This window comes from Malaclemys terrapin, chromosome 14 (assembly GCF_027887155.1).
Source record: "Malaclemys terrapin pileata isolate rMalTer1 chromosome 14, rMalTer1.hap1, whole genome shotgun sequence".
NCBI classification, from domain to species: Eukaryota; Metazoa; Chordata; order Testudines; family Emydidae; genus Malaclemys; species Malaclemys terrapin.
The window spans coordinates 37,592,945-37,618,074 of record NC_071518.1 but is presented as its reverse complement, the minus strand read 5'-3'; the positions used below and the strand labels follow the sequence as shown (position 1 = coordinate 37,618,074).

Sequence of the window (25,130 nt, the reverse complement as noted above, 5' to 3'; positions counted from 1 at the left end):
CAGTGCCCGCCCACCCTGCCCTGCCACCCCCCTGCTATCCCAGCCCTGGGCCCTCCCCCAGCTCTGCCAGTGCCCCTCCGCCCTGCCCTGCAGCCCCCCTGCTATCCCAGCCCTGGGCCCCCCCCAGCTCTGCCAGTGCCCCTCCGCCCTGCCCTGCAGCCCCCCTGCTATCCCAGCCCCGGGCCCCCCCCAGCTCTGCCAGTGCCCCTCCGCCCTGCCCTGCAGCCCCCCTGCTATCCCAGCCCCGGGCCCCCCCCAGCTCTGCCAGTGCCCCTCCGCCCTGCCCTGCAGCCCCCCTGCTATCCCAGCCCCGGGCCCTCCCCCAGCTCAGCCAGTGCCCCTCCGCCCTGCAGCCCCCCAGCTACTCTAGCCACAGGCTCAGATGTATAATCCTGGTCAGTCCACATTCCAATCCCTGCTAGACACAAGGCTGAGGCCATCAAACTCATGTCACCTGGGACCTGAGCCAGGATTGGAATCCAGTTCTCCAGCTGGCCCATGCACCCTGACGACCCCACCACCCTCCCCTTGCTGTAGCTTGGCACTGAAATGCCCAGGAAAGCCAATGTCCACAGCCCAAGGGTGGCCATGGGGAGAAGCTCCTGGACGAGGCCGTTTCCCCTGGGCCCCGCTGCTAGCGCGCTGTGTGGGGAAAAGCGGCTGCTAGAGGTTAGCACCATCCGGGCGAGCGAGAAGAGGGGCCGGGGAGATGGCTTCCCACTCCCCCAGGGCAGTGCACTGAGCGGCTGGCCCACTCGCCCCGGGGAGGAGCAGGGCTGCAAAGACCACCGACACGAGGAGACAGGGAGGGGAGCTTGAAACAGACATCAGAGCCAGACTGCCTCGGATGAACCAAAGAGCCAGGCCTCTCCTATAGGACCTCACCCGGGAAAAGGCTTCCCTTTCCTCGGGCTGGGGAACGTACCCCCCTGGGATTGATCAGACTGGTGACTTGGCAGGGGTGAACCACCCAGACCAGGATCCCCTCCCTCTGCTCCACGGGCCCAGCCTGGCACAGACAACACACGCACGACATGTGGATGGGCGCCGAAGGGAAACATCCAGGACCAGGAGCGCTGATTGCTGGGGGAAGAGCCGAGCTGAGGAAGCATTTCGAGTTCTGCCCCTCCGAGCCTGTGACTGGGCGCCGAGCCGAGAACGCAGCCGAGGGAGGTGGCTCTGAGGACGGGGAAGAAACCCCCATGGCCCAGGAGGGCCATAAGGGAAACCCACCCAGCTGTCCCCTCCCGTGGGGGGTTCGGCACTCGGGGCCCAGGTGCTTCTGTGAAGCAGAGATGGGGGCCCCCAGCAAATGGCCGCTCCCCAATGCCAGCCCCGCAGCGACGAGAGATCAGGGGCTGCAGCGCACGGACATGGTCTCCCTCGCCCAGCGGGAACACTGGGAGCAACCCAGATCGTGGGGCAACCCCCCTCTCCTCCAGCAGGGAGGGGCCCACAGGCGGCCTTGATCCAGGCATGGGAAGGGCAGGGGTGGCTGTAGGCACGGAGGAGTCTGTAGTGGGGCGTCTCCGACATGCTCGAGGGGGAAGCAGGCCTGGCCGAGCGCATTCAACTCAATGTGCAAAATCTCGGTGTAAGTCGTCCAAGAAAGGCTCCAGGGGCTTCGTCTTCTCAAGTTTCTTTGTTAGCACCATGGTGGTGGGAGAGGGGATCGGGCTGGGGGCGAGGAGGGGGTCATGGTGGGGGGGGGTCCAGGATCAGACCCACTCCTGCAAGGAGCGTTTGCAGTAGAGCAGCATCCGAGGGGCCCCCTTCCTGTGCATCTGGATGATGGCGTAGATGAGGCCCAGAACGCAAAGCAGCAGCACCAGGGGCACCATCACCATGACGATGCTCATGGTCCGCGTGTACTTGTCTATCTGCACCACGATGTCCACGTCGTTGCCGCTGCCCCGGGTGGGGCCGCCGTAGTCCTCCTCCTCCTCCTCCTCCCGGTCACCGGGGCGTGCTTCGGCCTCCCCTTCGTCCCCCTCCCGGTCATCGCCCGTGCCCCTGCCATCCGGGTTGAAGGGAGGTCTGTCCAGGTCAGGCCATCGGTGCCCAGGGTCGGGGTCCGGCACCAGTGCCTCGTGGCAGCCCATGAAGTCCCGCAGGATGGACTTGGGGTACCCCGGCTCCGTCTTCAACCGCTCATTGTCGAACTTCCAGTACTTGGTGCCTTTGTAGAAATAGGTGTACGCTGGAAGGGAGCCAATGAGAATAGGTTAGTGCCACCTGATCTGCTAACCGCTCGGCCACACCCCAGAATCAACCTCTCTGCTACCTCACCCCGCCAGGGAGCCACCTCCTCTGGTATTCTGCCTCCTGCCACACCTGATCAGCCCGCTGGACTGTCTTGTCTGCTATCTTCGCCTCTGGTGATAGCCAATAACTGATGCTTCAGAGAAAGGAGAATAAAGCTGGTGACAATGCACTTGGCTAATTGTGCAATGCTGAAGGATGTGTGTTGGGGGAAGGAGGGGTTCCTTCCTGACCCCTGCAGTTAAGGGCTGATGCCCTGAAGCATGAGAGTTAATTTCTCCTAGTGCAAATATAATTGCTCCTTTAATTACTCAGCACCTTCCTTTTTAAAACCCAGTCCCAGGAGCTGACCCTATCGCTCCCTGGATCCAAAATCCCACTACATGCTCTATGAATGAGCACTTTGTTTGCGACATCCTACTGGGAGTCTGTTCCCGGCCAGGGACAAACAATTCCCTTTGCTTTAGCGCTGCCCTGAGGGAGCTTAGCGGCTCAGTGCCCTGCTGAACAGAACAGAAGACGGGCATTGGGCTAAGCCAGGTTATGCTCCAGCGACCAGGAAACGGAGCAGAGGAAATTGGACTTCCTGTAACTCCGAACGAGGCGCTCTGCTGTGCCCTCTGCAAGCTCAGGGGGTGACACCAGCCTCCACTCCCGCACCCGCTGCCCCTGGCTCAGTGTAAAGCTGCTGCTCCAGCGACCCTTCGGTACCAGGCGCCAGGTAACCCGTGGGGAGCCAGGCCCAGCGCGAACACGGGGAAAGGCCGAGAGGCCGACGCAGGATCTGGTGCAAGCAGAAGCCTGCAATCTGCCGGGGGTTCCACAGGAGGACTGGGGGGGCAGTCGAACAAGCTGATCAGCTGCTTCGCAGAGCATTAAAGGGGCGAGGGGGTACCGATAATACTACAAAGCAGGGTAGAGAGACAGGGAAATGACCAAGTTCCCACCGAGTGGCCTGTGCCCATCTGGTTCCCACGTCCTTGCCAAGGGGCTAGGAGGTTCGAGAGATAGGGATAAAAGGGACTTTCCCTGCTTTGCTCACTGTAATCTTTGCAGCCAGAATTGCAACATTCCCTCCCCTCCCCCCCACCACGCACACACACACACACACACACACACACACACACACACACACACACACACAGTTGTGAAAGAGCCATAAGGGGCAGTGATCATTGTTCTCCCTGGAGCGCCCAGGCCAGATCATCAGCTGTGGGGCTGATTCAGGTGCTGCTGGGCAGTGCTGGGTGATTTCCCCGCTGGGCGGCGGGTTCCTACAGAGGGGGTAGCCGGCTCCTGCAGGAGGGCTCGAGCGTCTCACTCACAGGCATCTGAGCTCAGGAAGGCTCCCTTGGGCGTAGGAGGGACTCCCACCCACACGGTGATCAGCTTCGGGTAGCCAGGATCCACAGAGTGGGTCTCCTCGTTAAAGCGCCAGTACCTGCATGAGAACAGACGTCCCGGTGAGCAGATGGCACCCAGGCAGCTCAAAGGGGTCCGTCCCCCGCATGGCAGCACCCCGCCAGAAAAGGGTCCCGTAGGACGGAACATGGCTAGGCCAGCTCCAGCCCCAGCTTAGAACCAGCAGGGGGCGTCCCGCTTGCTTAGATCGCGGGAAGCGTGGGGGGTATATTCCTCCCGCCCACCCATCCTAGTCCAACCAGATGCTCAGTGACACACACGACGATACCTTTGGACCTCAGAGCACGGTGCGGAGATGGAAGGAGCAGCAGCATCACCCTCATTTAACAGGAGGGGAAACTGAGGCACAGAGCCAGGCGGTGCCTTGCCCAGGTCAGTGGCAGAACTGGGACTAGAACCCAGCCTCCCAGTCCCGTGCGTCAGCCACAACGTCCTCAGATCGCTGGATCCTACCCACAGCGAGCAGACTGGAGCGGCACATAGACACCCTGCCCCCCGACCATAGGTTTGAATCCCGCAGTGCTGCGGGGAAGGGGGATGCTGGGGGGTTGGCGGGGGGTCAGAAGCAGAGAGCCATGAGGAAGGGCTGCCATCCCAGGTGAAGTGGAGGAGGAAGCTGGGGCCCAGGGCCCACGCCAGGAGAAATCCACAGGGCTGCAGAAAAGTCTCTCGGGAGAAGTGGCAGAAGAGTCAGTGCTCAGGAGGTTACATGAGGGGCTGGGAGGAGTAGGATGATAAACAACACTCAGTGCATCCCATCGGAGGCGCCTCGCATTGTCCCCATGAGACAGATGGAGAAACTGAGGCACAGGGCAGAACTGGAAATAGAAGCCAGGGGTCTCCACAGCCAGGCCCCTGCTCTGACCCCATGACCACGGGAAGCCCTGCTGCCCGCATGGCCCATCGGGGCCAACCTACCTGTCCCCGCGGAAGAAGAAGGTGTGTCCCGTGGGCTCCCACCAGATGGCAGTATCGATCTTGTCGTAGGGGATGCCCTGCCCGTAGCTGGTGAGGGGCTGCGGGTACCCGGGTTCCAGGTTTGCCTCTCGGAAGAGCCAGTACCGATCCCCTGGGAAGGGAAGGGAAAGCAGAGATGGCGGGAGGGCCATGGGCCACGTGGCATGTAGGAGACAAGTCACCCTGCCCAACCCAGCCCCCTGGAGCCCACAGGCCCTCCCGGCCAGGCATGCAGGACCCTGCGCTGCTATGGTGCTGAGAAACTGCTTGTGCTAAACTCAGCACCCACGTCCCTGCCCTGGCCCTGTTCTCCCGCTGAGACGCGGCCTCTCTCAGCAGTAGCACTCCTGCTGGGCACCATCCATCTGCTGCCCTGCCAACCCCCAGGGCTCCACCTCACCCAGCCCGAGCTTCAGCCCCGGCCTGCTGAGCTGGGCACTGCCCCCAGGCCCTGAGCCTTTGCCCCTGGCATTGCCTGAGCTGTGGGGGAGGCCAGGGCTGGGACAGCAGGGGGCAGGGGCTCTGGGGCAGGGCTGTGGGGCACTGGCCGGGGGTGGGGTGAGTCTGCCCAGCTCTGGGAGCAGCAATTGCTCCCTCTCTCCAGCTCTGCATTCACGGAAAGCCCCTGCCCCTGCCCGGGTCTCTCACCTTTGAAGAACACGAATTTGCCGTCGTGCCTCTCGTAGGCGGCGTCGATGTCCCCGGGGAGGCCTCTCCAGAAGTGCCCGATGGGCATGGGGTAGTTGTCCAGCACCCGGTTATGGCGAACCCTCCAGAACCATCGGCCCTTCAAGACAACAGGCCACCAGGCGTGATGCTCAGCACGGCCCAGGAAAACAGCCCGCCCAGCCTACTGCACGTGGGGACCCAGGCCCTGGGCTCCTGGGCTCGGCGGGGCGGCAGGATTCACTCGTAGGGCTGGTTGGGACGGCCCGGGGCAGATCTCCTCACCTCGACCCGCCACAGGCCCAGGGCAGAGGAGCACACTGGGGGGCAGACGGCCAGGCAGCCGGGGAAGGGGGCAGCGGGTGGGGGAAGCAAGTGTCCCATAACCAGACACTGGGAAGGGCCAGGGGGAATGGAGGGAGGGACGAGGCCCAGGGCAGGATGGAGAAATGGTGCTTGGTACCTTAAACACAAACATTTCCCCGCGCAGCACAGCCACGGTGTCGAACTCCCCATCACAGATGTTGGGCCCGTACTGGTCGGGCCGGTCGGTGGTTCGGGGCCGGTCCGGGTTGCCTGGTTTCGGGGGCCGATCTGGTTTACCGGGGGGAGGTGGCTTGGGGGGTCTGTGGTCTGGCTTTCCAGGGCCGCGGGGAGTCACCGTAGGGAGGGGTCGGGTGGGCTGGGGCTGCCCATCAGGGGCACCTGGGAAAGAGGAGGGGACAATGAGAAATCACTCCCAAATGTCTAACCCAGCAGGACAGGAGCGAATGTGCTGTGCTGGTACAAATCTGCAGGCACCTGGGCCTCACCATACTGTGCCCCCATCTTCATGGGCTGCATGGAGTCAGTGGGGTGAGATCTCCGCACTCATGGCTCCAAAAGCACAGGCCTCTGCCACTACAGCTACTTTCTCAGCAGTACAGGGCCTATGACACAACCCGAGCAGGGTACTCACTAGACAGGGTAGTGCTTAGATTTTATTGTGACTGGGGACAGATGTTCCCCACATATTACAGCTATGTGCCTGGAAACACCCCTGGCTTGGGGGGCAGAATGACAAATCATTAACTCCTCACTGCCTGCTGCGAAAGGGACAGAGATGCATTTCTGTCTCCCTAGCCTCTCTGACGGCTCCCAGACTCCAGTCCAGGTTCCCAAACCGCAGCCCAAAGGGCAAGGACAGGCAATGCTGGGCAAGCCCCGACCCCGTGCTCCACGCCCACTGCGCTGTCCAGCATACAGCTCCCCTCTCAGTACGGTGACAGGAGTCTGGAGAGAGGGGAAGGGGCCCGGGCCATGGTGGACAGCCACTTCCGGGCAGATACAGGGAGGCTGCTTTGGACGGCTGGAGCTGCAGAGCAGGTTCTGGTGATACAGGGGGCAAGTCTGAGGAAGGGGCAGAGGGGCACCTGCCTCATCGCCTGATGTACCTGGATCAATGCTGCACAGAAAACCGGTGGGTCAGCAGCAACGAAGGGGTTAACAGCAGCAGCTTAGGGTTCATGCTTTGTTGAAGGGAAGGGACTTTGATCCGGCCTGTCTACTTCCCAACACACACACCTGGGCTGGGCTGGCCAAGCCCCACTCCCCGCCCAGCCCCCATGCAGGAGGCTGGGACCCGGCTCACCGTACAACTGCTGGATGCCCTTGAGGTCATCCTCGGGCAGCTGGAAGTTCTCCGTGTCCATCCACTGGTAGAAGGGGGCCATGATGGCGCTGGGATTGCTGGAGTGCTCCAGCCCCAGCGAGTGCCCCAGCTCGTGGATGGCCACCAGGAAAAGATTGTTGCCTGGGAGGGAGAAAGGCGCTATCAGACGCGGACAAGAGCTCAGGGACTGCCCCCAGCAGGGTGGACAGACCCCAGGATGCTCACCAACCCTGGGGCTCCTGCAGCCCAATACCCCAGGGGTTAACAATCCTTTCCCTTCCCCCAGACCTCCCTGTGCCAAGCCGGGGCTCTCTGTCCAACCATCTAGGCCAGCCAGTACCACTCCCACGGTTCTCCCTGACCATGCGCCAGAGGGGGCTGTGCTTGGGATCAGGACACAACTCACCATGCCAGTAATCTCACGCTGGACAGTGTACCCGACACATCGGCAACCCCTGCAGCCTTCAACTCACGCTGCGTCGCACCCACGCCATGCGGGGCAAGAGACAGCTGCCTCCTTTCTTGCCAGCCACCAGTGTAAAACTCAACTCGGCCGTAACTATCGCTGCTACAGCTAGAAGGGACCGCTGTGACCCTCCAGCGTGCCTCCTGCAGAACGCAGGCCACAGAACCCTACCCAGTAAGTCCAGCCTCAAGCCCATAACTTATCGTTGCGCTAGAGCAGGTCTTTAATTCAAGGCGGGATATGTGCCTAAAGACTTCAACTGATGGAGAAGACACGACCTCCCGAGGTACACTGTTATTGGCTAATTACCCTCACTTAAAAACTTGCCCCTTATTCCAGCCTGACCACGTCTAGCTTCAGCTTCTTGGTATGCCTTTTCCTGCTAGATTAAAGAGACGGTTACTACCGGAAATCTCTTCCCCAGGTGGGTACTTGTAGCCCACAGTGATCTCTCAACCGTCTGGATTCCAGCGGAGACTCACCCTCCCCACACACTAAGTCCTTTTCCCCTCTCCGCCCCAGTCACCAGCCTTCCCCAAGGTGCCAGCCAGTCTCACCAGACACGTCTGTGTTCTCCAGTGTCCAGGGCTCGTCCGAGTCAAAGTGCGTGTCCCCTCCCATCCCGGGGCCGGGGAAATACGCATGGGCCAGGAAGCCCCCCACGCCATCGAAGGGGGAGCTGTCTCCATGGAAACCGGAGGCAAAGAGCACCATGATGTCGGCCTCCTTCCTCCTCTTGTGCCTGATGTCATCATAGGGGACCTCTTGGAAGACAAGGGGCGTGGCCTGCTCCCACACCCGGAAGGCTCGGCGAATGGCCTCGTACGAGTGGTACCGCCCCAGCTTATCTGTGTAGTTCTGGATGCTGGAGGCACAAAACAGGGGATGGGGTTGTGAGTGAGCGTGGGATCGCTTCTGAGGCATGAGGAACCGGGACAGGAGAGGGACCAGATGGGTCAGTTTCACTTTGGTTTCAGGTCAGTTTTGCTCTCTGGCACTATCCCTGTGCAGCAACATCTGGGCTGCAAACCCAGCAGGGGGAAAGCTCACATCCCACCCAAAACTGGTTTCACGGGGCATTACTCATGTATTAGAACGTAATCCAAACCTTTCTCCAGCAGGGACTGACGCCAGGATCTCCAGCTCCAATGCGCAGACCTAGCTAAGCACTGGGGGACGGAGCCTGCTTCCACTGACGTCAATGGCAAATGTCCCACTGGCTTCAGTGGGGAAGGAGCAAGCCCCCAAATCCCCTGTGCACAGCAGAGGAGCAGGGAGTTCTCTCTGGATCAGCCATATGGGGTAGGGCTGGGGGAGGGACAGACACTGGGCCAGCGGGTTACATCAAGGTTTATGATACCCTGAATGCTGGGCCCTGCCCTTCCCTAGGGACTCTCATCTTTCAGTCTTGTTGGTCCCTTGGCAAAGGGCCCGAGACATCCCTTTACTGCCCCATTTCATGCCCTGGGATCTCTTTAACAGCCCTGCTCCCTGTTTTATAACCATCCTCTCCCGGCTGGGGGGGCAGAGGGGGGGCGGGAGCGAAGCAAGCAGCAGAACCCGTCCCAAGAAGGGAAGCCAATGTCGCTGCTGGAGAGCCAACCTCCAGAACAGCCAGTAGAGCTGCGTCGACTCACGGCAGCCGAGGAGCTCGCCCGGAGGCGAGTTAGAGATAGAACGTGGCATGGATCCAGTAGGCCGCTCGTTAGGTAATGGCAGCACGGCACCTGGGCAGGCAGACATGGCAGCCGGTTAGTGCCCAGCGCTGAGCCTGGGGCGTTTGGTTTGTTTGGGCCATCTGCTGTACGTGCTGCTCAGCTGGGTGGCTGCTGGTCCCTAGCCCTGCTGCCCCACCTGGGGGTTGTGCCCTGGGCATGACCCTCTTCCGCTCCCCCTGCTGTAAATCAGGAGTAGCTACTGGAATGACAGCCTTGTAAAACTAGAGTGAGTGAGAATCAGGCCCCGGGTGGCACCCTGCATGTGGCCCTAGCAGCCTGGGAGCCCGAGCAGCCCCCGGCCAGGCCCGAGTGGGGACGCAGAGCACTCCAAGCCAAGGCCCAATGGGCTGAGCGCCGATACCTGAAGGTCAGGTGGGTTTGGCTCCAGCGCCGCCCGGTGAGCGCATACCGCTTCCGCCGCATGTTGGCTTTGATGTGGACTCCAAACTGATCCGGGACACCACAGCGGGGCCGCCTCATCCACCTGGGGAAGCCGAGCACAGCAGCCACCGAGTGAGGACTGAGAACGTGGGACGCGCCTGGCACACTCACAACGCAGAACAAGGTGGAGGGGGTGGGGCTCAACGCCCAGCAGGAGACCAGACCCTAGGCTCTGGGAAGCCCAGTGTGAAGCTAGATGTGGGGGGCATCAGACAGGTTCCCAAGTCCCACCCATCCGAGAGTGCCTGGCAGTGGGGAGAGTCAGGTGGTTGTTATGGCTGGGGAGATGAAAGGGAGGTCTGGCAGATGCAGGGTGTGGGGAGCCGGGGTCCTTCAGTTCTGTTAGCGGTGGAGGACCGCTCCGTCTCCTCCATCGCCCTGGGAAAGGGGCCCTGTGCTGCTGCCTTGGGCTGGCCCTCCCACCTCGACATGCCGGATAGTCCAGCCAGTGTCTCCTGGGAGCGTCCCAGGGCCTGGGCGGGAGGGGAGTGGCAGGGAGTTAACGCCTCCCCCTTTCACACGCTTACAGCTTGGTCTCCTCGTCCAGGATGCCCGTCACCGTGATCCCGTAGAACCTCTGCATCTCGGAGAGCGCGGAGGCCAGGGTCTGCGCCGAGCGCATGGTGGACATCTGCCGGCTGGACTGCGGGAGGTAACCATAGAGCCGGAGCCAGGCCTGCAAAGGGGGCACGAGGGTCACACGCTGAGCCTTCCCCGTGCCCATGATCCTGGGCGCCTGGCTGGCACAGTGGGCTGGAGAGAAAATGGCAAACCTGCCACCTCCAGCTCAGGCCTTTGTGTGGCTACCGGCCTGGTCCGGAGTCAGTCCGTCACCCTGGAGGGGGAAGTCTCCGCAGCCCCATGGGAACCAGCCCCGTCTCCCCCTCTCAAAGTCCCCGGCGTGCCCCCCTACACAGCAGCAGCAAGGTCTGCTTGGGTGCGTACTGCTGGGGTCAAGGCGTCACGCTCCAAAGGGTCCAGTTCAGCTGGCTACTCCCACGCTGCTGGGACAAGCCTGGGCGCCCCGCTGCTGGGAACTGCTCCCACATGCTGCCTTCTAGCCACCTGGGGGAGATCCAACCGCTCCCCCCCCCCGTGTGAGTAACAAGGGGCAGAGATGGGCTGCAGCCCTTAGCACAAGGGGGCCCTCAGCTCACTGGGGCTGTGAGGTGCCCAGGTAATGCAAATCAATGATTCTAACAACAAGGGGTTGCTCCTTCCCGGACCCCTCCAGAGGCCTGGGATCCTGATGTTGCCGCTCTGAGCAAAGGACAAATGAAAAGGGAACTGGGCTGTTTACATTCCAGGCCCAGGAGGCTCTGGGGGGCGGTTTACATGGCAGATAATCAGGCTTTGATCTCCCTCCTGTTCTTCCAACCCTTCGCTTTTATTTACCTGCTATTTTTAACCTCCCTTTTGCACACGTGGGTCTGCCAGGCCGCTGGCCAGAACCGATCCCTCCCCAAGCCGAGATCATGTATCCTACGTTGGGCCACCCCGCCGGACGGTAACAACAACTGGCAACCAACGTGCTCGTCACAGAGAGGGGGGACGCTGCGTATGGGCAGAGAGGGGTGGAAAACCGGGCCCTGTGCCAATCACGTGGCCAGGGAGATTCCAGGAAGCATCAGAACATGGGCATCAGCTCGGAGGCGGCATGCTGGCAGGGAATCTAGCCCAGGGGGTTGGCGAATCCAACTGGAGACGGGACAGTGGGAGGGGAGCTTGGGGAAAGTGGTACATGCTGCTGCACTACGAACACTGGTTACTCCTGACCCTTTCCATATCCTTTCACATTATTGTTTCCTTATTTCTCACTTGGCTCCAAGCCACTCACAAGAAGCGCTGCAAAGCCCTAGCGAGCAACGCCTCGTTAGCGCAGGGAACTTCAAAGGTGGCTGCATCCTGAAGAGGCAGATTAACACGTCAACTCCTGGGTGAGGCAAGAGATAAAATACAGAGCAAATGGGAGGCTGGGGCAAGTCAGTGTTTTATTGGATAGTGAGCGTGGCAGTTTACATGGGGAAAGGCTGCGTAGTCCACGGAGCGGGCACGAGCTTGGCAGATCAGAGATCTATTCCTAGCCCTGCTGTGGATTCCCTGGGAGTACGTCTACACAGCAAAGAAAAACCTGCAAGTGGCCCATGCTCAGGCTCGGGGACTGGCTGCGGGGCTCTTTCATTGCTGTGTAAACTTCCGGGGTCAGGCTGGGGCTCTGGCTCTAGGACCCTGTGCAGTGGGAAGGTCCCAGAGTCCCGCAAGCCCAAGTCAGCTGGCATGGAGCAGCTGCCGATTGCCGATTTTTCTTTGCTGTGTAGACATACCCTATGTGACCTTGGGGCAGGATTTGCCCAGGAGCTTTGGAAATCTGACCCCGGCTTGAGGAGCTGAATTGAAAATCTGGTCCGTTAAAGCCTGCTTTTCATAAGTGCTGAAAATCCACCCTGCAAATTAGCCCACCCACCTTGCTGCCTCAGTTTCCCCAGCAGTACAATGAGGACAGTGATAGCTGCTTTTGTAAAGTGTTTCGGGGTCTATGGGTGGGAAGCAACTCAGAGCCCCATCCCTGCCTGAGGAGTTCACAGTCCAGGTTAGACCCAGGGGAAGAGGACAGTTGGGGAGAGGGTATGGAGGACAAGAGGGGGACCTGCCCAGTGAAAGTCTGGGAGGGGACTATTTTCCCACCAGATGTTTCCTGTTAGCTCAGTTTCTTGTAATATACGTGGAGCGTGTGTGGTAAACAGAGTCAGTGCCGCGGAGATGAAAGGATGGGTCTAAAGAAGGCAACAGGGAAGGAGATGGTTTCTTTGTGTGAAATGCCTGGCTGCTTGCCTGATGCAAAATCATTCGAGCTAATTCAGCCAGGGTTGTGTCATTGATCCGATGGTTCCTTAAAAGGGGCTGGGAGGAGAGGGGGCGGAATAAGCCAATTTGCAGAGTCAGCTCTTCCCTGGCCCACTGGGACGGTTTGAGAAGAACTTTGCTTCCTGCCAGCAATGTACAGCTGGTGCCCAGTGCTCTCAGGGTACGAGAGCGGCCTCACGCCCCCCAGTGGGATGCAGGGCAGGCACAACGCGTAGCCAGAAGTGCTGGGAGCTGCGCTGCCCTTCCTCCCCCTCGTGCGATCGCACAATTTGCTCTCATCCAGCAGTTCAAAGCCTGACGCTGGGAGCAGCTCTATTGGTGCAAATCCACGGCTCGACGTGGGGCACACGCACACACACAGCCAGGCCAGCCAAGGGCTGAGGCCCCGCCCCTTTTGTTTTATGGCTGTCGGGGGACTTGGCTGTCACTTGCAGCACGAGTAGCCCCAGAGAATGTTGCCTTCCAGTGAAGTCTCTAAGCCAGGGGGCCCGGCTGATGCCGTGCAGGGTTCCTTGAATATTTCTCCAGCTACCAAAGTGATGGGCCCCAAAGAAATGCCGCTGAAAGGCGCTGGGAAAGCAGCCATAAGCACGGATGCAAACCCAAACCCAGACCCTGCAGTCACCAGCTAAGCTCTGCCTGTGTAGCCTGAAGTCAGGATCTGACGGGGCCCTCGCCTTCTGGGAGCATTGAGCTTTTGTACGTGACAAGCCACGAGGGCGCGAGATCCTCACCAGCCCCTGAGTAGGCCTTACTGCCTCTAGCGGCGAAGCATCTCCACGCCAGCAGGGTCATAGCTACACTTACAGGGGCTCTGACAGGGGACTCAAGTGGGCGCTCCGACAATGAAAGCGAAGGCTCCTAAGCTCTAGTCCACTGCTGCCACGGATTCACTGCGTGACCATGAGCAAGTCACTTAATCGTGGCGTGCCTCAGTTTCCCCACCTGTACGATGGCGCTAACCTGCTGCATCTGCCTTGGGGAGGTTTGTGAGGATCAAGTACCCTTTTGGAAGTGCTTTGAAAGCCATGACTGGAGCGTACTAGAGAACGGCCCGGTGTCCCAGCGGTGGGCTAGATTTCGGGCTGTGTGAAATCAGAAATCTCTCACTGGAGGGGAGATCCCAGGTGCTTTAGGCATCTCTGTCACGCTGAAAGCACTGGAATGACTAATTAGTAACGGACATCAACGGAGCTGGGGGAGACATTCCCATGTTATCCCGCCCACTAGAGCAGGGTCTGTTGGGATTCAGTGGGGCAGGGTGAGCTGAGGTGTGGGGAGCCGTGGCACAGTGCTCCTTGCTAACACCAGTTTGAACTTGAATTTTGTCGGTTGATAAATCTGCTTTTGTCTGAAGAGGCTTTGTGAGCTGGCTTCGACTGCGAATAATTAGCACGTCACTAGTGAACTAACTAATGAATCCTCAGTGACCGATACAGAGGGCCCATGAGCCTTGTTTTACATTTGGGGAAACTGAGTCATCGAGCTGGGGAATGACTTGCCTATGGATACACAACAAACTCATGGCAGACTCTGGCCTAGAATCCAGCTCACTTGACTCCCAGCCTCCTGCTCGAATGAATGTGCTGCACCCAGAACTGCCCCTTCCACGGTGTGTCATGGGCAAACCCTTGTAGAACAGGATGCCAGCGTGCCAGGCACAGTGATTGACCACAAGCATGGCAGAGGAAGGGGATTGCTGGCTGCCCGCTCCACAGTGGCCAATGCCTGCCAGGCGGGGCAATGGCGAGGCAAGTGGACTTGCTGTACTGGACCAGGTCATTGGGCTATTGCGTCTGGTTTTCGGGGGGGTGGGGAGGAGACAGGAGAAGCTGCAGCTGGCATCACCATCACTGTGAGCATGCTAATGGGAGACAGCCTAGTTCCTTTCACTCCACTTCCCCCGGCCATCGCCCAGCCAGGCAGGCGTCCCATCCCCCATCCCAGACCTGACTGGAGACCCCGCCAGCACCAAACAGCTTGGCTTCCTTAACATCTCCCTAGCAGAGCTGCACTGGGGCCTGAGAGGCCCTGACCACACTGTGGGCCTTCAACACTTCTCAGGATCAGGCCCTGACAACATCTCCTCTCTGCTCCATTAGCTGCAGTCACAGTTCCCCGGCAATGGCTCCAAATCAATAACGACTTATGGGCCCTGTCATGCAAAGGATCCCAGAGGGCTCTGTAGCCTCCCTCAAACAAGGGCAGGGTCAGGCCTCTTGGAAATCCCAGCCCTGAGCATGTGCTGGGGAGAGGTTCTTGGAACCTATTAAGAGCTGGGATCATGTTTCTTCTTGCACGAGGAAGATACAGCAGGCCATGTGGTTTGTTTCCTTACACGGATACCAGCCCTGATTAACTCAGAGTGGAGCGACAGATTTTTTTTATATCTATCTATCTCAATGGATTTGCTAATTGATTCATAGCAATCTGATCTACAGGCATGTGGGGTCTATTACGATTTGTAGACCGAGGTCCCTGCCAAGATCAGGACCCCTTTGTGCCGGGCACTGTACGTACACAGTGAGAGAGTCTCTCTGCTTCCAATCACAACAGACAAAGGAGAAAGGAAGGGTCTACGTTCCCATTTTACTGCTGGGGGGCTTAGGCACAGACAGTTGAAATGACTTGCTCAAGGGCATTCAGGGCACGTGGGGACAAGCCCAGAATACAATGCAGTGCAGCGCTCAAGCCACAAGACCACCTCAAGGGAAACCGTGCCAGCCAGTCACCATGGAGTCTGAGTGCCTGGGTAGCAACACCGCCAGCCAGGGGGAGAGAGGGGACGTTACCCCACGAGCTGGGGCAGGCAGTGCTGCAGAATCCAGCTCCCGTTCAGCAAACACCTGTGTGTGCTGGGATGCCTCCGCTCCACAGGGGCTCCCTGGGGAGACTTGGACACAGGGCAGGGGCTGCTAGCTGCAAAGGCTGGTGTCTGCCGCGGGGCTGTCTTGCCTCTTCCAGGCCTGGGAGTTGGGAGGTCCCTTCCCTGCAGGCCCTGCCAATCTCCCCAGCACAGCAGCCAGCTGCTCAGGCTACACGCTGGCAATGGTAACCCCGCCCGCCTAACGGAAACAAACACCATTGCCAGGGTGGGTAGGAATTGGCTTGGCCCAGAGCCCAGTGGTGAGGGAGGCAGAGACCCGTAGCGCAGGTCTGCTACACCCCATCATAGGCCTTCGGGCCAGAGGAGCTAAACCTTTGGTTAAGCTGCCAGCACACAGAGGGACCACGCCATTGGCGGGACCCAGCTCACCACCCGTCAGATGCATGGCCAGGCAGGCTACTGAAAGACTGGTGCAGCCCCTGCGTCAGCTACCTGGGACAGGTGCCCAGGGGGTACTAAGGCACGGCCCCAAAAGGACTGCAGCTGAGCCAGAGAGCGAGCTCGGAGGCCAGGAGGGCACTCAGTAATCTGCTCCCCTGACAGCACTGCACCATGAGATCGGTTAACCTGCTAACCGTCACTGTGCTAAGGAACATCAGTGCCTTGGGAGTACACGCCTCCCTAGGACTGTCGCTGCATATGACAGCTGCCTATTGTTACAGCAGGTTCTAGGACCTCTTTGCGCTATGGAGCATGTGCTGATACCTGGGGCTTGGGTATTTCTTTAAACACCTGCGGGTTCCCCCACTCTCCCTGCATCCCTGCCAGGAAGGCTCACACCCCCCTTCTAAAAGGATGAAACCTGGAGGTCAAAAGCAAAGCTTCTTCAACAGGACTGTAACCCCGCCCGGACTCCAGCAGGGTAGGGGCTAACACGCCACTGAGTGACCCACTACAGCCACGGGACGCTAACTGGATAGTCTCGCCAGTCCGCATTCACGTTTAATCGTTTCAGGTTAGCTTCAACCCACTGGCTCTGAGCTGGTTCGTACAGCTGTTTGAGGAGTTGGCTGAAAGAGCCGAGGAGTGACTGTCCATTGGGCAGATGTTAATATACCTGCACTCGGTGTACGCTCCACCGCTAAATTCTGCCCAGGGGCCCTGGATTCAATGGCACTCTGGGGCGGTGGAAATTCTGTGGAAGCTTCATTTATATTCTATATTGGAGGGTATGAATGAATTAAAATAGGAAATTGAATTATATGATGAATTAGAATACAATAAATAGAATGCATCACCATATTTCAGTTTTTAATGTGCTGCAAATTTTTGGATTGATGTGAGGGGGACGCTAAAGGGGCTGGGCTCAGGGGTAGGGGCAGCTGGGGTTTTGAGTGCCCAAGGAAGTATATGAGGCAGTTTGGCTTTGTGGAGGTAAGTACTTCAGCTGGATGTTTCTGCTAAAATGATCACTAGTGAAACAGATCCACTGGTGACATTGTCATCAGTAGGCTTCAGAGTTAACACTCGGATTGAGAGGTTGGAACATTTCAGAGCTCCTGTTTCAGGCTGTCTACAGGCCCAGGCAGACAGCACTTCAGTGGTTTAGCTTCCATTTTTAAAGTTTTCCCTGCAATTGTGAGCACTAGAAACAGACTATAAACACTTCTATTCTGGAGCACAATCCTGCAGCAGGCGGTGTATTCCACGACAAATGATTGCTGAAGTCAGGAGGCCCCAGGGCAGAGCTATGCCCCTGCACAAGGTGAGTGCGATTCTCCACTGCCCCTGGGGATCTGGATGCCCATTTCCCACTGATTTTCATTGGAAGAGGGTGTCCAAGCCCTCAGCTGGTACGTGTGGGCCTATGTTACTGGAGGAGATAATGCTCACACTAGAGAGTGGTACTAATGGACTCTGCTGTAAGACCAGTTAATGTGGGCTCTGGTTCTGAGAGGAGCAGTGCCCTACAAAGCCCCACTGACTCCCATGGGAGTTAGGGTTGGGTACTGCCTCTCAGGATCAGCCCAGTGGGGTAGGAGCTGATTCTCCTGTATGCTGGCTGCCTGCCTCTTATCAGCAGCTGAAGAAGTGGGTTTTTTACCCACAAAAGCTTATGCCCAAATAAATCTGTTAGTCTTTAAGGTGCCACCGCACTCCTTGTTGTTTTTGTGGGTACAGACTAACACAGCTACCCCCTGATACTTGCCTCTTAGCAAAAGACTCACTACTAATACCTGGCTGTTGTAGGGAATCCATTGCCTGAATTTTGCCCCATTAAATGGCGCCCCATGACTTTGCACCCCGCTTTTGCCCAGCCCCTGAGGAGCTCAAAACACTTCACAAATGGGGCTGTTTATCCCCATTTCACAGATGGGGGAAAGTGAGGCACAGAATGGGCTTGAGCAAGATCCCACCGTAAATCAGTGGCAGGCCTCCTGCTGCTGTAACCACGAGGTAACCCTGCCTCCCCTCCACCTGGGGATGGGGAAAGCAGCTTTTGCATACATACGAACATTTAAACTCAACCGGAGGGAGGATTTTGTTCCAGCGGGGGTGTGGGTGGTAAAGCCTTCCCTGGGACATTCTGAAATACCAAGCAGAGAAGAGATCAGACTTTATTTTTTTTTTGCCCTACATGGGATATTTTCACCACTGCATCAATGTAGAAGCAAGAAGTTCCCAAGCATGGGAACAGTAACCCAGGAACACAGCTAGGTGACGACAGCCCCATAGAAGGATATGTATTATTATTACACCAGCCTTTAGCTGCCTGATTGCATGAGGTGTTGTGCATACTCATCATAAGAGACAGCCTCTCGCCTGAAGAGCTTACATGGGGAAAGTGAGACCCAGAGAAGCGAAGGGACTTGCCCAAGGTCACACAGCAAGTTACTAGCAAAACTGGAACTACAGCTCACATTGCTCGACGCCCACTCCACCACCTTCGCCCCTAGAGTGCCATCCTTGGCTTTCAGTTCTCTGAAACAATTGAGCCATGACCATTTCATAGCAACAAAGCTATTACAAACCCCCCATTGTCAGCAGTTAAGTGACACCCACACTTTAACATCCAACATTTTACAATGTGCAAGGGCTAGATGCACTCTAGAGCTGGTGCAAAGACTTGCAAGACCAGTAAACGTTTCCAAGGAGGGGTCCTGGCCTGATGATCAGGCCGCTCTTTATTATTATTATTAGTTTATATTGTAGCAGAATCAAGGAGCTGCAGGCACAGCTCCAGAACCCACTGTGCTAGGTGCAGTACAAACAAAACAAGGCAATCCCCTGGTCTTCATTGAGCTTTCTGGCATTCACTGCCTCTTGCTCCATAAGTGAAACCTTCTATTCACCTGAATCCATCTGACAAAAACAACATCTTTTCGATGCTCACAGGGTCCTGTGATCGCTATTGAATCTTAGTTTCTAGTAAACTCCCACTGAAATTCCAGCTGGTTTTCAAGCCAGTCCTAGAAATGGAAGTTTTACAGTCTGCTGCCCCCTGCTGGACATCTTGCCTACTGCGTGCTGTGAGCTGCCTTTCGTTGGCTGGAAGGGGATGTAAGGTTAGCAGGTTGCTTGCTTTTTCTTTTCTCTGTAATAGTTTATTGAAGATGTTGTAAAGGGTGGAAATAGAGATGCTCCTTTCATTTGTATTACATGAATTTGCCCACTGGAGCACAGGGGCATGAGTCACAATTGCACAGCGTCACCACGCTGGTGCAAATGACAATGTATTTGTGCAGCTAACTAATTTGCATGTGCAATCACTGTAGTTGTGCATGCCAATTAAATGCATTTTTATATAGACAAATTCTCAGATAACCAGGCCCTCAAAGTAAAGATCATTGGTTATAAACTCCAAAGATAGCCACATCCTGCAATGTCCCCTAACCCCGCCACATATCTCCTACTCATCAGCCCTCGCTGCAACCCAGCTACTGCGAATACTGAACGGGCCAGGCTCTCTGTTCAGCCAAGGTGACCTTTCCAACATGTTCTCAAATGTGGGTTGCTATCTTGCCTGACAGTGGGGCTCCTGAAGTTCCCAGATGGCAGGAGTTTTGTGCCAGAGGCATTGTGGGTGGCACATGGGATCTGGGCGTTGCTGTGGCACTATGGAACACAGCCACTGTCTCCGCAGTGGGGACGGGGCATGAGATGGGCTCACTATGCCCCTGACCCTTGCCACATTCCCAAGTGCCACAAGGCAGTGGAACTGGGGGAACACCTTCCCCGTGACAGATTGACAGCTGGGATCCTGCCAGCAACAGGAGAGTCCAACTGGAACCTTCAGGGTTCACCTTGAGTTCAGCCCAAAGGATGGGCAGAGAGTTGGCTGATTCCTGGCCAAACCATCCACACACACACACACACGCACACACACACACACACATGCTGGACTCCTAAGCATTTAGTGTCCCCACTGTAAGGCCAGGTTCATGCCCTCTGCATTTCCAGAGGGGGCTGCATTCCCAGGCAGGGCCAAGTGGGAGGAACCTGCTGGGTGGAGGGGGAAATCCAGCTCTGTAACCAGAGCCCTGCAGGAATTCCCTGCCCTACCCAGCCCAGCTCATTACAATCAGGTCAGGGCTTGGCCGCAGTGAGGCTCTGGTGCTGGGGGAGGGGACGCAGCACCGGTCCAGAAGTCTCAGTTAGGGCAGAGCCCCAGCCAGACCAGCAGGCAGGAGCCGGGGGAAAGCAGTGTCCAGCTGAAACTCCACAGACCCAGCTTGTGAGGCGGTGATCTCCCTGCACAGGCCCTGATTACACTCCCCACACACGGCTCAAGGGCAGCAGCGAGACAGACGCTCTTCACAAGGGAAATGCTATATATATACACCCATGCGCACCCCCCTGCCTCACACAGACCTGGCCTTGCCTTCCTTGGGCTCCTCATCTGCTGCTTTACCCAACCCTGCCAAGCTCAGAGTCTCCCACTAAGGGGGATGGGCTGGCCTGGTGTTAGGCAGACACTGGAGGTTTTTCCTCCCCCACCCAGACTGTTTCTGAGGGATGGGAACACAGTGCCAGGTCGAAGCCCTCTCTGTGCATCCCCAGAGCCAGTGCAAGTGTCTCCTGCCACAACACTGCAGCCCAGCAACTCACCCCCAGCCTGAACCGCAGGGGGACGGGTTCCCTTTTGGGGCAGGATATTTCCGTTTGCAGGCCCAGTCCATCCTTAGCCTCTCAGATGTAACAACCACCAAGGGGCCAATGTGCTGGGAGACCCCTAGTCATTAGGTACTGACTAGGATGACGGTACTACCACCTCGGTCACGCAGGCCGCCGAACCACCGGTCAGCTGCGGGCGACTACCCGCCTGGACTGGCGGCTCCTGCAGCTGGATTGGAAAAGATGTCCTAGCAGTGAAAGGCTCTGCCTGCCATTCCCCTCGCCAGCACGAGCCACCCACTCTCCTTACAGGACCAGTCAGTTGTCATTTAAAAATAAATAAATCTCTTATTTCCTTACTAGGCCGCTAGCCTTGTGACTGCCGGGGCTAACGGAGCACCCTACAGCCCATCCCACGTGTCAGCCAGGGCCTGAACTGCGGCAACATCTCGCTCAACTCTACTGAGTTACTCCATACATCACTTGGTACACGACTCAAACGGACTTCCCTCCCGTATAAGCCTATAGCCTCATCAGTCGCCCCCTGAACTCAAAGGCAAGACACCCACTGGCTCCCACAGTTGCCCTAGGCTCTTTGTGTGAGCCGCAGGGTCCAGAACGGAAATGCGTCGGCACCAGAACGATGTAGTGAAAACGTTCTCTGCATCCAGCAGGAGGCAGCACCTGCCTCGTTTCCAGCCGTTCGTGGTCACTGGCTCCGTTTCGGTGCTGGCGGGTAGAGAGCTGAGCTCCTTGGGCAGGGAGAGCCTCTCCTGCGGCTCGTGGGGAAGGGGGGCCAGGGACTGCCCAAGTATAAATAGGGAGCGATACATCCTGCCCGTGCCAACCCTCCTTCGATTGTATTATGCACATGAGGATAATGGGGAAAACACCAGAACACTGCCCTGCTGACAACCACTGGGCTGCCGTTAACAGAGGCAGCTTCATCCTTCTCCTGAAGTTCAACCATTTCACCTCCATCCCAACTGGCCAGCCCCGTCCTAGTTCCGTTGTGGTCTCTTCCCAGATCCAGCAATGCACTTCCGTCCTCTTCCACAGCACCCCCTGCTATCCCAGTGCTGGGCCTACGCCCAGAGATTACCAGGATAAAAACCAGCTAGCACAAGGGGGGGGGGGGGGCGCTATCAGGCTCATGTCTTGTTTCCTTTTCATCTGCAACCATGTCCCATTTCACCCAAACACCATCTAGAGGCTAAATCCAGGAAGATGGGTCTGGTTCATGGCCAAATGGCTTCCTTGAAGGCCTATTATAGTATCATTGGTCTCCACCACGTGGCACAGATCCTCTCCCAGAGCCCCATCCACACCTCCTCTCCTCAGAGCCAGAAGGGGTCCCCAATGAGCAACAAAGAGCTTCCTCTTCAGGCTGGGAGTTCGGCCCACTGCTTCTGTAGCATTCCCAGCCTGTACTAGTCACGGGCCTGGTCCTGCAAGGTGCGGAGTGCCTCCCACTCCTACTGAGTGGGGTCATCCACCATCTTGCAAGATCAGCTGCCAACGGAGCTAGAGGCAGAGACCAGAGACCTCTAGCTCCCTGCAGGGCAACAGCAAGTGCCCTGGTCTCTCTGCACCTGTACTTGAAGCAGGTTGCATTTTCTCATGCCAGTCAGATCACTCCCAGCTCACGTTCCCCTGGCTCCCCACAGAGGAAGCTACACATGCCCTTGAGCTAGCACAGTGCTGCAGCCTCTGGTTTTCCCATGAGGGAGACGGGACAGACAGGGGCCTGGGAAGAGACGGCACAGTACACAGCAGCTTATGGCTGGTGCAAAGGTGGGGAGGGGAGACCAGAGACAGAGAAGGGGCCACCGGCCAAACCCATGCAGAAGTAATCCCGTCCGTGTGCCTGCGGGCGGATAGCTCATATAATGGAGAGGATAGGAGCCAAGTGTGTTGTTACATCTAAACACACAGTTATAGAGGGGATCCGCTAACGGAGCAAAACCAGAGCTGGAGAAGGGAAATGTTACAGACACAATGTTGGAGCAGAGCACTGCAGGGCATTAACCCCCCGCCCTGATTGACCACTTCAGGCCTGGCGTTGGCCCAGTACTCAATGACAGGGCTCAGGGGCAGCTCCTGGAGGGAGCAGGGCCAGTTTGTCCCCCCGGGATCGCCATAGGGTGCCGGAAAGCGGAGCCGTGCTCGCACAAAAGGGATTTTTTAGTCAGTGGGCAGCGTGAGAGCAACAGGCAGGTTCGAAGCCGAAGTGCAGGCAAATCAGCCCGAGCCTGGGGAGACAAGGGGGCCTTTATTGAAGCACGGTTCCAGACTAAGCAACCGAAGAACCTACTCAAGCCGGGTGCCCCAAGGGCAGGTCTCCCGAGGCCCCGGCCGCCCCATCACTCGCATGGCGAAGCTAGGCTGGGCAGCTGCCGGGCTGTTTTGCTAGTGAACAATGTCTAGTCCCAGCTCAGGGAAGAGACAAACCCAAGCCACGATGCCATGGGCAGGCGAGCGCCCCTCGAGTGCGCAGCCCGGCAAATCCAGGGTGGCTCCCCCTAGCCCGGCCCGATGCCAATGAGGTCCTGGGCTGGGCACCGCTGGGCTGCCCCCTGGCACGCCCACACTTTCACCCAGGGAAGCGACGAGCACGGGCCCCTACCTCTGCATTGACTTCTCCATCCGCCGCCTCGCTGCGCCCCACGGAAGCCAGCAGCAGCAGCAGACTCCAGCCCAGCGTCCGGCCCGGCAGGCAGGCGGGGCTGGCGGTTTGCAGACCGGCCCTCCCGCCCATGGTGCGGCCGGGGGTCCTGCGCCCCCCGGGGGGGCGAGGTCAGCCTCTCCCGGCCCCGGCTCGGGGCTGGCCGCCCCCGACGCCTCTGCGGGGAGCCCGAGACGCAGCAGGGACCCTGCAGCCAGGGGGGCTCGCTCCGCCCCGCGCTAGGCTCCCGGGGCCCCGCTGCCTTCCGAGCCTGCGGCCGGGGCTCGCCGGGCCCCCATGGCTCGCGCAGGGGCCCGCAGGAAAGTTGCACGGGGGCCGCCGCCGCCGCCGCCGCCTTTGTGTGCTGCGCTCAGGCCCCCCGCGCCCGCCCCATGGGGCCGGGCTCAGCCCTGCCGCGCGCTGGGCTCCCGGGCTCGCCGAGGCGCCCCGGGGTGCAGCGCCTGGCGGAGCTCGCTCCTCGCGGCGTCCTGGGCTCGGTGTGCGGCGCGAGCAGCCCGGGAGCGCGGGCGAGCCCCGCCTCTGCCCTCCCTGCGCGGCCTGGGCGGGCTCTTAAAGGGGCAGTCCCGCGCCCACCCCGGGGAGAGACACTGTCACACCCCCACCCTCAGACCCCTACCCAACCCCCCCCCAGATCCCTCCACTCCCTACACACACCGACACACCCCCTACACACACACACAGAGATGCACACTCAGACCCCTACACACACACCCACACCCTCAGATCCCTCTACTCCCTACACACACCGACACACCCCCTACACATACACAGAGATGCACATTCAGACCCCTACACACACACACAGACACCCACACCCCTACATACACAAATACACACACCCTCAGACCACTACACACTGACACACCCTGATAAACTCCTTCACACTCCCAGCCTCAGACCCCCCACTCTCTACACACACCCTCACGCACAGACACAACCCTACACACACACACCCTCAGACCCCTACCCAACCCCCCCCCAGATCCCTCCACTCCCTACACACACCGACACACCCCCTACACACACACACAGAGATGCACACTCAGACCCCTACACACACACCCACACCCTCAGATCCCTCTACTCCCTACACACACCGACACACCCCCTACACAAACACACAGATGCACATTCAGACACCTACACACACATATACAGGAACCCTTGAGACCCTCTACACACACACCCTCACGCACAGACACCCACACCCCTACATACACAAATACACACACCCTCAGACCACTACACACTGACACACCCCTACACACAGAGAGAGAGACAGCCCCAGCAACACACACACAGGCACCCACAGACCCTAGAAACACAGCCAGACTCGCAGACAGTCATAATCATACACTTTCCCCATCATGCCCCTACACTCAGACCTCCAGCTCATATGCAGACACATGTACACACACTAGCATCCCCTCCAGACACACAGTCAGTTCAATTCAGTGAGGATTTATGGGCCAGCACTTATACTATCCATATTCTTATGTGGATCCTTCTCACCACGGTATGAAAATGAAATAGAAATACCACCACCACCAAGAGCTATGTTGGAAGAATGAGCTTGGAATTTCATTCATTCGGACTGCAGAGAGATTCCTGGTTGTTCTTATCAGTAGCCGCTCCAGTCCACACACAATCACACTGCCTCAGACCACTAGTCACTCTCACACACACCTACAAATTTTGCAGCTCTTCACACATATGCACACAGCCGAAGCTACGTGCAAACACACAGATACAGTTAGGCTTCAGAGATACTGGACAGGAGCCAGTCTACACTCAAAACCTACGACGACATAGCCATGCCAATAGGTGCTGGGAGAAGGGAGGGATAGCTCAGTGGTTTGAGCATTGGCCTGCTTAAACCCAGGGTTGTGAGTTCAATCTTTGAGGGGGCCACTTAGGGATCTGGGGCAAAATCAGTACTTGGTCCTGCTAGTGAAGGCAGGGGGCTGGACTTGATGACCTTTCAAGGTCCCTTCCAGTTCTAGGAGATAGGATATCTCCATTTAAAAAAAAAAAAAAAAAAGGGGGGGGGGGTT

General features: G+C 58.1%; 1 protein-coding gene across 1 annotated transcript; it reads right to left on the bottom strand.

The window, feature by feature from the left end:
• Window positions 1-310: 310 nt before the first annotated feature.
• Window positions 311-23,567, bottom strand: MMP15 (matrix metallopeptidase 15). The gene is made up of 10 exons (XM_054049326.1): window positions 23,017-23,567; window positions 10,111-10,259; window positions 9,504-9,626; window positions 7,982-8,289; window positions 6,938-7,099; window positions 5,771-6,012; window positions 5,290-5,428; window positions 4,603-4,753; window positions 3,588-3,703; window positions 311-2,200 (listed from the first exon to the last, which is right to left on the bottom strand). Exons 1-10 carry the CDS (start codon window positions 23,146-23,148, stop codon window positions 1,719-1,721), a joined length of 2,004 nt encoding a protein of 667 aa, XP_053905301.1. The 5' UTR covers window positions 23,149-23,567; the 3' UTR covers window positions 311-1,718.
• Window positions 23,568-25,130: the final 1,563 nt, after the last annotated feature.

Excerpts from the sequence above, each read along its gene's own strand:
- MMP15 (XM_054049326.1), bottom strand. The coding sequence starts at position 23,148 with ATGGGCGGGAGGGCCGGTCTGCAAACCGCCAGCCCCGCCTGCCTGCCG. Across the intron at positions 10,260-23,016 it reads ATGGAGAAGTCAATGCAGAG|GCCTGGCTCCGGCTCTATGG; the intron begins GTAGGGGCCCGT and ends CCCCCTTTGCAG. Across the intron at positions 6,013-6,937 it reads GGGCATCCAGCAGTTGTACG|GTGCCCCTGATGGGCAGCCC; the intron begins GTGAGCCGGGTC and ends CCTCTTTCCCAG.